We start from the raw sequence: 12507 nt of genomic DNA, 5'->3' as shown, positions 1-12507 counted from the left end.
AGAATTCCCCTCGGAAGCTCTCTGGCCCTGGGCTTTTGTTTGTTTGTAGATTTTTTATTGCTGCTTCTATTTCCATGCTGGTTATGGCTCTGTTCAGGTTTTCTGTTTATCCCTGGTTCTGTTTTGGTAGTTTATACATCTCTAGGAATGCATCCATTTCTTCCATATTGTCTGATTTGCTGGCGTATAGTTGCTCATAATATGTTTGTTCTTTTAATTGTTTGTATTTCTTCAGTGTTGGTTGTGATCTCTCTTCTTTCATTCATGATTTTATTTATTTGGGTCCTTTCTCTTTTCTTTCTGATAAATCTGGCCAGGGCTTTATCAGTCTTATTAATAATTCAAATAAAAAGCTCCTAGTTTCTACTATTCTTCTGGTTTCTGTGTCATTGATTTCTGCTCTAATCTTTAGGATTCCTCTTCTTCTGCTGGGTGTATTCTTTCTTTGCTGTTCTTTCTCCAGCTCCTTTAGGTATAGGGTTAGGTTGTGTACTTACGACCTTTTCTTGTTTCTTGAGAAAGGCTTGTATTCCTGTATACTTCCCTCTTAGGACCACCTTCGCTACACTGCAAAGATTTTGAGCAGTTGTGTTTTCATTTTCATTTGTTTCCATGAATTTTTTAAATTCTTCTTTAATTTCCTGGTGATCTATTCATTCTTTAGTAGGATGCTCTTTAGCCTCCATGTATTTGAATTCTTTCCAAGTTTCCTCTTGTGATTGAGTTCCAGTTTGAAATTATTGTGGTCTGAAAGTATGTGGGGAATGATCCCAATCTTTTGATATTGGTTGAGACCTGATTTGTGACCCAGGATGTGATCTACTCTGGAGAATGTTCTATGTGCATTGGAGAAGAATATGAATTCTGTTGCTTTAGGATATAAGATTCTGAGTATATCTGTGAACCCATTTTGTCCAGTATGTCATTCAAAGCCCTTATTACCCTGTTGACCTTCTGCTTAGATGATCTCTCCATTGCAGTGAGGGGGTTGTTAAAGTCCCCTACTATTAATTGTATTATCAATGTGTTTCTTTAATTTTGTTATTAATTGACTTATATAATTAGCTGCTCCCATGTTAGGGGCATAAATATGTATAATTGTTAGAACTTTGTATTGAATGGGTCCTTTAATTGTATAGTGTCCTTCTTCATCTCTTATTATAGTACTTGGCTTAAAATCTAACTTTTCTGTTATAGGAATTGCTACCCCAGCTTTCTTTTGAGGTCCATTAGCACTCCATTAGCATGATAAATGGTTTTCTGCGCCCTCACTTTAAATCAGGAGGTGTCTTTGGGTCTAAAATGAGTCTCTTGCAGACAACATATGGATGGGTCTTGCTTTTTTTATCCAATCTGATACCCTCTGTCTTTTGATTGGGGTATTTAGCCCATTTACTTTCAGAGTAAATAGTGAAAGATACAAATTTAGTTCCATTGTATTCTTGTAAAGAGACTGTTACTTTATATTGTTTCTGTTCCTTTCTGGTGTATGTTACTTGTGGGCTCTCTCTTTGCTTAGAGGATCCTTTTAATATTTCTTGTAGGGCTGGTTTGGTGTTCACAAATTCTTTTAGTTTCTGTTTTTCCTGGAAACTTCTTGCCACTCCTTCTGTTTTGAATGACATCCTAGCTGGGTAAAGTATTCTTGGCTGCATGTTTGTCTCAGGTAGAGCCCTGAATATATCATGCCAGTCCTTTCTGGCTGCCAGGTATCTGCAGATTGGTCTGCTGCCAACATAATGTTTCTACCCTTGTAGGTTACAGATCTCTTGTCCCAAACTGCCTTTGGGGTTTTCCCCTTTGTCTCTGAGATTTGTAAGTTTCACTGTTCTATGTAGGAGTGTTGACCTATTTTTATTGATTTTTGAGAGGGATTTCTTTTCTCCTGGATTTTGATTCCTGTTTCCTTACCCAGTTTAGGATGTTCTCTGCTATAATTTGCTCCAGTGTACCTTCTGCTTCTCTCTCTTTCTCCTTCCTTTTCTTCTGGAATCCCAATTATTCTAATATTATTTAACTGCATGGTATCACTTATCTCTCAAATTCTCCCCTTGTGGTTCAGTGAGTTGTTTATCTCTCTTTTTCTCAGCTTCTTTGTTCTCTGTCATTTTGTTGCCTATTTCACCAATTCTCTCTTCTGCCTCAGTTATCCTAACAGAGCCTCCATTTTTTATTGCATCTCATTAATAGCCTTTTTGATTTCAAAAATTAGATTTTAGTTCTTTTATTTCTCTAGAAAGGGACTCTCTAGTGTCTTCTATGCTTTTTTCAAGCTCAGCTAGTATCTTTATAAACGTTATTCTGAATTCTAGCTCTAATATCTTATGTCCATACTGATTAGATCCCCTTATTAAACTCTCTTATTCTAGAAATAGATCATTAGATTTCTCAGGATACTCTATGTACTTTATAAAAATCATCTGAAAAGAAAGTTTTGTTTCTTTTTGCAGTTGGTATATTTTCTTTTCTTACCTTGTTTGTTGCCTGAAGCTTTCAGTAGCTGGCACACTTATCTTGTTCTTAATATTAATGGGAATGCTTTTAATGTTAATTTTTATCAAGTTAAGGAAGTTTATTTCTGTTCCTATGCATAGAATTTTTGTCATAGGTGGATATTGAATTTTATCTAAGGATTTTCTTTAATCTTTTGAGTCAATTAAATGATTTTCCCCTTTAATTAATGTGATGAATCACATTGGTTTTTTTAACCCTTAAACTCCAAATATTTTATCTTATTAGCTTATTTTTGCTAATACTATTTAGGATATTTTTATGTATGTTTGTGAGTAAAACTGGCATGTATTTTTGTTTGTTTGTTTTGTTTTCTTTACTCATCTTTTTTAGGTTTTGTAGTGAGGTTATGCTGACCTCACAAAATGACCTTAGAAATTGTTTCCCTTTTTTCCCCATACTCTGGAAAAGTTACTTAAGATTAGAATTATTTGTCCCTTTGATTTCTGGAAGCAAGCAGAGTAAAATTGTTTAGGTTTTCATTTTTCCTTTTGGGAAGATTTTTACCTACATATTACATTTCTTCAAATGCTGTAGGACCCTTGGCATTTTATTGGTTCATGATATTCTGTTTTTAGCAGCATTTTTTATTATGTTTGCAGCATTTGTTTTATTATGTTTAAAGCATTTTTTATTATGTCCTTCTTCCTGCTATCCTTAAATTATTTGCTCCTTCCCTTTTACTTTTTTCTTCAATCTTAGCAGAAGTTTGTAAGCTATATGATTCTTTTGAAAGAACCAAGTTTGGTGTTTCTGTTATGTGTTCTTTTCCTATTCCATTAAGTTTTGGCCTTACTTTTATAACTGCCTTTCATTTAGACTATCTGGATTAATTTCTTGTTCAGTATTTGATCCTGTTCTGTACCATTTGACAGTAGTAAACTACCCCATCCTTGTAGGATTCTTTTGCCTGGCTCCTGAAGCACACTAGTCCTTGAAGATTTTTTTATTTTTTTCTCCCTGTTTTCTCACTGCTTCCTCTCTGGTTCTTTGTCTCTACATCTCCTAATGTAGGTGCTCTCTTACCTTCAGGCTTCTTCTCTCTGTACCCACTCTTAGTTGATTGGCATTTTTACTCCAGATTACAACTATCACTTCTCTGTGAGTAATCACACAGAATCAGGGGACCCTGTCCTTGTCTTGGCTCTTCCACTAAGTAGCTATGACATTTTGAACAGTTCACTTAAGATTCCTTAATCTGGGGGCACCTGGGTGGCTGAGTGGATTAAGCCGCTGCCTTCAGCTCAGGTCATGATCTCAGTGTCCTGGGATCAAGCCCCGTATCAGGCTCTTTGCTCAGCAGGGAGCCTGCTTCTCTCTCTCTCTCTCTCTCTGCCTAACTCTCTGCCTACTTGTGATCTCTCTCTCTCTCTCTGTCAAATAAATAAATAAAATCTTTAAAAAAAAAAAAAAGATTCCTTAATCTGTCACCAACAAAATAAGAAGGTTGGATTCAAGATCTCTGAGGTCTACCTCAGTAACACTGTTCTTGTGGCAATCTTATAGAATCTTTAGCTTTGGACTTTGTCATTTCTAAATGCCTTCTGGATCACTTTTCTTACATGTTTTAGAGTTTCTCAAATTCTGTATGTTCTATTTTAATCTTCTTACATCGTTCACCTTCTCTCCCAACCTGTTGATTCCCCCCTTTCTTTATTTGGATGTTCTATTTTCTCTGACACGCATTTGGTTTTGGCTCCCACCATCATTGTCTCCCTGTACTGTCTTCAAATTATGTTAAATGTGTGTGTATGTATGGGTGTCTGTTCGTCTGTTCCCCTCTCTTTTCCTTTTAGCCCAATTTAAGTCTTTATGATTTACAAGAATGATTTCTATGTGATATCTACTTTCTTCCATCCCTTACCTCCTCATGGAGCCTCAGAATTTTACTGAGAAAACAAAACAAAAAACCCTTCTTTTGCATCTTGAATCTCTGTTTATCTGAACTGTTGTCTAGGAATGTTCTTGTACTTCACTAGCTTTGGGTGTCCTGCCTTTATTTGTCCTCTGAGCTGGTAGAGCCAGGGTACTTAAATAGCATTAGCTGTAGGCCATAGCCATAGGCTCTGTACCAGAGGTAGAAATTAGCCAGTCTTTTCATATAGTGCTTTGTGATTTACAAGGGGTATATCATTTTTGCAGCGACTTGATAGTGTGTAGAAGTTTCATGGACTCCATGAGAGTGAAATTTTTGGCTCTGGAAGAGTTCCTATATTGGTGATGTTTTAATCTTTGGGTGCTTGTCTCCATTTTTCAAAACCTCGTCTTCTTTTAGCCTTGTGGATTTGTGTAATATATATGGAGCATAATTCTCTAAGGGTGAACAATCTTAAAATCAACCTCAGTAATGATTTTCTGCATAGGAATAGAGACAGCAGCTAATGACCAAATGTGTAACTTTAAAATAATTAAATTTCTGCATGTGGCCAATAAAAGTGACCCTTTGTATGTCTAGATGATTCTTTCGTTTTCTGCTTATGGGAAGCCAGGGAAAAAATACAAAAGAACAACCATTATGAGGTTTTAAGCAGGTAATATGTATAGACACTCCTTTTATAATTATCTCAAGGAAACCTTTAATAGTTCCTTGGAGTCATGTGATCTACCTCATTATTGTTATTAAAGTGATACATTTGCCAGATGTTAGTTCGGATATATAATGGCAGAAGTGGGTAGCCATTTAGAAATACTGCTTAAGGTTCTGGCTTGTCCTGTCCTGACCAGCGTTCTCCTTGTGTGCACATACTGGAGTGAGGACGGGAAGGGAGGTTGTCGGAGTGGTCAGAAGCAGAAGTTCAGGGCCACATTTGTGAGCCTCGGTGATTCTTGCAGGTTCCTGTGGCCTGTTACATTTTATTGCATACATGGAATTTTGGTAATTTCTAAATTATTTCTGGATATTATAGTTTGAAAACAATATATTATATCCCTTAATAAATATTTCTGAACATTCGGATGGTATGTCTTTCCATAAATTAGTCCTATCCTATCATCAGACTGCAGCATAAGTGGTTAAAATGCACAGGCATAACATTTGGAAGATTATAATTATAGCAGGGCTCTTGCTAATTACATGTATGCAGCAATCTATACTTTAGGATTGAAGAAATCAGTAAGACTATTTTGTTTATCATGTAAATTGTTGTTTTTGCCATCAGATTATCATGTATTAAAAGTGTAAGTTAAGAATAAATCACCTTGGGGTGCCTGGGTAGCTCAGTGGGTTAAGCCTCTACCTTTGGCTCAGGTCATGATCTCAGGGTCCTGGGATCGAGCCCTGAATCAGGCTCTGCTCAGCAGGGAGCCTCTTCCCCCCACCCCCCCACCTGCCTCTCTGCCTACTTGTGATCTCTGTCAAATAAATAAATAAATAAATAAAAAGAATCAATCACCTTGCAGAGTCACCAGTGAATTTCTTCTGCCCATGCCAAATACTGAGAATGGGGAGACCAGAAGAGCGCGTCAATCCCTCCTTGGAAGTCTGTCTGTACCATTCTTTACAACAGTAGTAGTGATGATAATCTTTTCCTTAAGGCATGTCAGTGCCATGCTTATTGTGACCCCAGTCCCTGCATCGCTTCTGAATTCTGTAACACCATCTTATGATTAGAATTCAGTATTTATATTTTTGTTTCTGTTTCTTAAGCTTTCTGTTCATTTACTTGTCCCACAGTCCTCCCTTCAGAAAAGAAAACCTTGTGCTGTAAATCCCTTCTCGTCCCTGGGGGTACTTAGGAAAGTGCTTCTACAAAATAGTGTGCCCGATCAATGCTTGTGACTGAAGTCTAGTGCTTGTTTCAGTTGAGTTTGTTTTTAACAGTTACGTGCTTTTGCTTGCTTTTTAGGCACACAAACCAATGGTCTGGACTTTCAGAAGCAGCCTGTGCCCGTCGGAGGAGCCATCTCAACAGCCCAGGCCCAGGCTTTCCTTGGACATCTCCATCAGGTAGAATGCTCTCTGCTCAGCCATAAGGGAAAGTAAAAACCGGAAGCATGGAATGTGAAGGCCTGGGGTAGTTATATCAGTGTGTGGGACTTTTTAAATTGATTAAAGCCTGGTGCTAATCACATCTGATTGTGTCCTTTTGAATGGTTAGTCTGGAATCATAGTTTGACTGTATTGTTATGGACCTCACAGCTTTGTGGAAAAAAAAAAAAAAAAGAATTCTTTGTTATGAGTGGAATGTTCATAACAACTGAGTTACTGTTTTTATCACTATGGGTCTGTGAGGCTCACTGAAGGTAGTAAATTACAGAGTCATCCAGAAGGACATGGCCACCATTGCCCAAGACCTGTGTAAGGCTCTCTGCTCAGAATGTCTTCATAAATTGTGTCTTCATATGTCTTCTGAGCTCATAAATTATGTCTTTAGACTACCTCAACTTTTTTTTTTTTTTAAAGAATTCTTATTTATTTGACACAGAGAGAGCACAAGCAGGGAGAGGGAGAGGGAGAAGCAGACTCCCTGCTGAGCAGGGAGCCAGATGAGGGGCTGGATCCTAGGACCCTGGGAACACGACTGGAGCTGAAGGCAGTACCCCCACCAACTGAGCCACTTAGGCGCCCCCTCCCTGAATTTTATATAAAAGAAGCTCCTGCACTTGAAACAGGTGCAATTTTAGAAAGGTCCTCAAAAGCCCATTTATTCTCAAATTCAAAGGGATGGTGTGCAGGAGGCAATCAGCACCTTCTGTTGGAGTAAGGGCTTAGCTGACACAGTTTTGCTCAGGTGCATAGCTTTGTTTGTGTTTCGCAAAGTAGAGAAACTTCTATATGGAACTTTTAGATAAAATATTAAGATGTATTAGCATCTAAAATAATTTAAGAATATATTATAGAAAACCAAAAATGTTATCTTCATTTCAGTTCTTTCTTCTGAAAACATTTGTAGGGGAGCTCGGGTGGCTCATTCGGTCTAGTGTCTGCCTTCAGCTCAGGTCATGGTCTCAGGGTCCTGGGATCGAGCCCCGCATCAGGCTCTCTGCACACTGCGGAGCCTGCTTCCCCTCTCCCTCTGTGCACTCTCTCTCTCCCTGTCTCAAATAAATAATCTTCAAAAAATAAAAGTAAAAGTGAAAAGTAAAAACATTTGTAGCTTCCAACAAGTTTTCTGGTTTCTTAGAGGAATAAAATTTTTGGTAGTCAATGTCTATGGTGCATATTAAGCCTCTATCTGGCTTAAATTTGTGATGGTCATAATGTATTCAAAAGTCCCCAAAGATACAAGATGATATGCAGTCTTTTCTTCACTGGATCCAAATTCTAAGAAGAGTGCGACTCTTACATCAGCTCCAAGGCCTCCAGCTGCTGATTACCAAAATCACTGAATCTTCAATATGCCCCAAACCAAAGGACTTTAAACCAAAGAATTTGATAGGAAATCTTGACATTACGGACTTCTCCAGCAAGATGTCAGTCCCCTCAGAATTGCTCACCGTCTGATTAGAGACATAATTAGCATAAGTATGACACTTACCTTCTGTTTCTAGCCCTCTTATTGACTGGGTTCACACTCTGACCTTTTCCTTACCATAATTACAAATGTGTGTACACGTATACAAAGTAGATGACTTTAGTTCTGTTACCCTGTAAGTTCCATGAAGATGGGCACTTTTTCTCATTTATATTTATCCCAGCATTTTCCAAAGAGCCCAAAATATAATAGATGTTCAGTAATTATTTACTGAATAAGTGAATGGTAAGGTTGTATAGGAATAGAGAGGTAGAAATAATTAGTTCAACCTGTACAATCTAAGACATTAATCAGAGAGGATGACCTTGGAGCTACAGTTTGTAGGATGTTGGGAGTTCGCTAAATTAAGTGGCAAAAGGATGCTCTCACTCTTTTTTCAACTTTCTATTTTGAAAATTTTCAAATCTGTAGAAAAGTTATATCTACAGAACAGTTTTCAACCAAAAGCCCTTCACCTGGAATCACCAACAGTTACTGTTCTTATCTTTGCTGTGTGTGTGTGTGTGTATGTACAAACACATATAAAAAATGTACTTTTTTTTTTTTTTGGAATCAAGTTGCAGGCACTGTGACCTTCTACTTCTAAATACTTCATCACATTTTTCCCAAGAACAGTATTTTTTTATACAACTCTAATATAAATTTCAAATTCCAGAAATTTAACATCGATGAAATTTGTTATCTAATGTTCAGTCCATATGTAAGTGTTCTCTGATCTGCAGTCCGGTCCACACCTTGCATTTGGGTTTGTCTGTTTGGCTTCTTCATTCTGTAAGAATTTCTCAGTTCTGTCTTCATCTTTCATGAGGTTGACATTTTTAAAGAGTAGATACCAACTGTTTTAGAGAAGACCCCCTCAATTTGGGTTTGTTTAATTTTTCCCTCGTGATTGGATCCAAGGTTTTGACAGGAATACATTAGGTCTGTGGTATCACATTGTCCCATTACTGTGATACAAAATTTGATCATTCAATTCAGGTAGTCCACTCAGCAAATAAACCATGAGGGGGTACTTGAAGACCTGTAACTGTCCTGTTTCACAACAGACTTCTGCCCAGAAACAACATGATTTAAATAAAATCCCACAGAAACTTTATTTCCTTTAAATCTGTGTACCCAAAACTCTTTCCTCTGGCTCTCTGGCTGAATTCTTAGCCTTTGGGTCTTAAACATATTATCTTTTCAGATAATCCTCCCTTGACTACACTGCATCTAGAATACGTTCTCTGTAAGTGTCCAGGTTTGCTTCTGAGAGCTCTCAGCTCCTAGCAGGACTATTAGTTATAAATAAAGGGCGTCTCTCATCATTTTCACTCTGAACTCCATCTTGAGCTCATATTAACACTTGTATTTACCTTCAGGAAACTTTGATGCCATGTGATGATCCAAAACGGAACTTACTGGCTTCCCTGGCAATGACGTCCCCTTTTTTTCAGTCTCTCAGATTTGAGCCCTGGAATAATTCATGACTTTTTTATCTATATCCATTCAGTTGCCAGGATCCTGTGTAGCACCTTGCAGTGCCTCTTGCGTTAACTGCTTTTCCTGCTGACGGCTGCTGTTCTCCTTCAGGCTTCCGCTTATTCTACCCTCGTTCATCTTCTTTTTCTTCTAACATAGTGTTTTTGTTTTCAAGACATTGACTTTTTTTTTTAAGGATTTTATTTATTTATTTAACACAGAGAGAGATCACAAGTAGGCAGAGAGGCAGGCAGAGAGAGGGGGAAGCAGGCTCCCTGCTGAGCAGAGAGCCCGATGCGGGGCTCGATCCCAGGACCCGGAGATCATGACCTGAGCTGAAGGCAGCGGCTTTAACCCACTGAGCCACCCAGGTGCCCCGACACTGACATTTTTTAAGACTGTTGCTCAGTCGTATGGTACTTACATACGACATACGTAATGCTGTGTTCTTAGTGGATCATACCAGAAGGCACATGTGTCGTCGCTGGGGACTTTGTCTTTTGTAATTAGTTGAGAGCTATGAAGAGATACGGAGAATGTGTGACTGTCATGTTACTCCTCCAGTTTCAACCACTAGAGCGTCCGTGGGTGACACTTGCCAGAACAGTTCTCGCCGACATGGTTGTCAAATAATGATCCTTATTCTAATGAAAATCATGGTTTTAACTTTGTGGATGCATGAAATGTATTAAATAAATACTATGACACTTTCATGTGTGGTTTATAGGACAGATTCTCTATTTCAGCCAGCACTCTTGAGTTATGACTATAAATGTTTTAAGGACTTGACTGGGTATGTATATATAAGGTTTTTACTCTGGTGTGTACATGAAAATTTTGAAATTAGAATGAGTAGATAATTCTGGTTGTTTATAATGACGACAGTGACGTGTATGAGTAGCTTGTTCTCACGTGTTCTTTAATACGAAAGATGAGTTGGGCTTTTAGGATCTCAGTGTCCGTGGGTACAAACAGGATGGCACCTGAGGAATGCCTTCTACAAGTACGGCATGCCTGCTGGCGCTCGTTCGGAAAACTCGTCTGCTAGACTTTAGAAAAGAAATGTTAGATGTGTTTTTGGTGACTATCATAACACAATAAAAATTTTAAAAGAAAGAATGAAGGTGAAAGCTGTTGGCGAGAGAAAGAAAAAGAAAGAAAGAAAGAAAGAAAAAAGAAAGAAAAGAAAAGAAAGAAAGAAAGAAAGAAATGTTAACATAATTTTCTGGTGGGAGCTTTTCCATAAAGTTTTAACCCTGTAAGATAGACCTCTTTGTGTTCTCAGTTCTAACTCAGTGACATACACTTAGTAGGGATTCTTGAAATACTTGTCAATGTTGACTTACAGTGATGCAATATCCATAGTACTAGACTAGAACTTTACCTGATTATTGTACTTGTAGGTCCAGCTCGCTGGAACAAGTTTACAGGCTGCTGCTCAGTCTTTAAATGTACAGGTAAGCTGGGTCAGGGGATTATGGATCAGTTTTACACTTTTTTACCATACTTTTTAGATTTTTTTATAATGAGCATGCAATAATATAATTAGGAAATATTTAGAAGTATTAACCTTTCTTCATTGTCTAATGTCATTAAGATCCATTAATGATAATCACTGACATTAATGAAAATTCAGTTTGTATTATGCTACCATGCATGACAAAAGGTGAACAGGAAAAGTGTACTTTCAGAGTTGGATATGTAAGTTTAATAACAGCTTCTCATTATGTAGTGATAAACATACCTGAACACAAAGCCACATAGTGTCTTAATGCCCTTTTGTTTCCAGACGTCTTTCTCGTCATTTTCTAGTGTGGAGGAAAGAACACTGGGCTGAGGTACAGAGGTCTTGGGTTTGCATTTTCCCTCTGCCGCTGGCTAGCTGTGTGACCTTTGGCAAGTCACTCCACCTCCTGATGTTCCTTTTCTCTTACATTTATTTAAGTAGGGAAGTGTAGAAGCTTGGCAGGGTTCGTCTCTGCTCTAAAATGCTGTGATTCTAAGGTTTATAACTAAACCTGTTATAGCCTTGATGGGCTTCCTACAGTCAAAATTTTAAAAACCAAAGTTAAATCTGGCTACTTTGCTGATACAAACCATATGGTAAAACATGCAAAGTTCGGTTATCATGCATTACTCCATAATTCAGTCGATCTGTTGCTTCCTTTCGTTGTAGTGTTTGGGTTACTGACAGTCAAGAGGGGGAAACCGTTTTCTAGAAGATTGATTCCAGTGTTGCTAATGACTGAAGACCTTGGGTTGAGCATTCCATGAAACCCAGTGGAATATGGACCTAGTAATACATGGAAGTGAATAGAGAAAAGAACAGGAGATAATGTGACCTTCCTTTCTGAGGGAGAGGAGGCGGAAAATTGCCTTGGTTGCCATGGTGAACTTCCATCCCTTGGAGAGATGTTGGCAAACAGGCTGTGTCCCCAGTGCAGCATGTTTACAGTCCTGCACTGTAATTCTCTCTCAGTGACTGGCAGGATTAATCAGAGCCTTTATGTTAATTAGCCTTGCTGCGGTCCCCAAAACAGGTGGTGGGAAATATGCAAATCTATGCAGAATTTTAATGTTCTGCATAACCAGTTTTAATTACCATAAAATTTCCTCTTAGTGTCCCTTTTAGGAGTGTGTTCTCTTTACCTCTTGACTGCAGCATTTTCCCTCTAAATTTGTATATTACTTGATGGGAGATGCTAAATTTACGTTTATTTTAAATATTAGATGGAAAGTTTTGTGGGTCAAGTAACCAGTCTCTGAGAGGATGTATAAGGAAGTTTAGGCTGACCACCAAATACATCTCAGAATGTTGGCTTGGACGGTCTGGCGTAGAGGTGGATGGAGAATGTGCTCTTCCCTTACTCTGTATTTCCAAAAATTAAGGATTTGGGTTTCTAAACAATCTGCTGATTTGTGGAGGACCCAATTATTTTTGCTTCTTCAGAGTTGTAATTGCAGCTTGGCTACTATTGGAATAAAAAATCTACACCAAAAACTTGTATGTGGATAATTTTTATATTTTATTTTTCTACTTTTCTAGGTTCCATATTTGATC

The 12507-nt window shown here is 38.0% G+C and overlaps 1 protein-coding gene across 6 annotated transcripts in view; it reads left to right on the top strand.

Annotated features, from left to right (window-relative positions):
- POU2F1 (POU class 2 homeobox 1) overlaps positions 1-12507 on the top strand; it is a 173218-nt gene that overhangs the window by 122063 nt on the left and 38648 nt on the right. For all 6 annotated transcript variants that reach the window (XM_059412472.1, XM_059412471.1, XM_059412475.1 and 3 more), the window contains exons 3-4: positions 6357-6457; positions 10850-10903. In XM_059412472.1, the coding sequence (XP_059268455.1) occupies positions 6357-6457; positions 10850-10903 (155 nt within the window). The remainder of the gene's footprint in view (positions 1-6356; positions 6458-10849; positions 10904-12507) is intronic.

Source organism: Mustela nigripes, chromosome 10, assembly GCF_022355385.1.
Source record: "Mustela nigripes isolate SB6536 chromosome 10, MUSNIG.SB6536, whole genome shotgun sequence".
Taxonomy (NCBI): domain Eukaryota; kingdom Metazoa; phylum Chordata; class Mammalia; order Carnivora; family Mustelidae; genus Mustela; species Mustela nigripes.
This window is presented reverse-complemented; position numbering and strand designations above follow the sequence as displayed.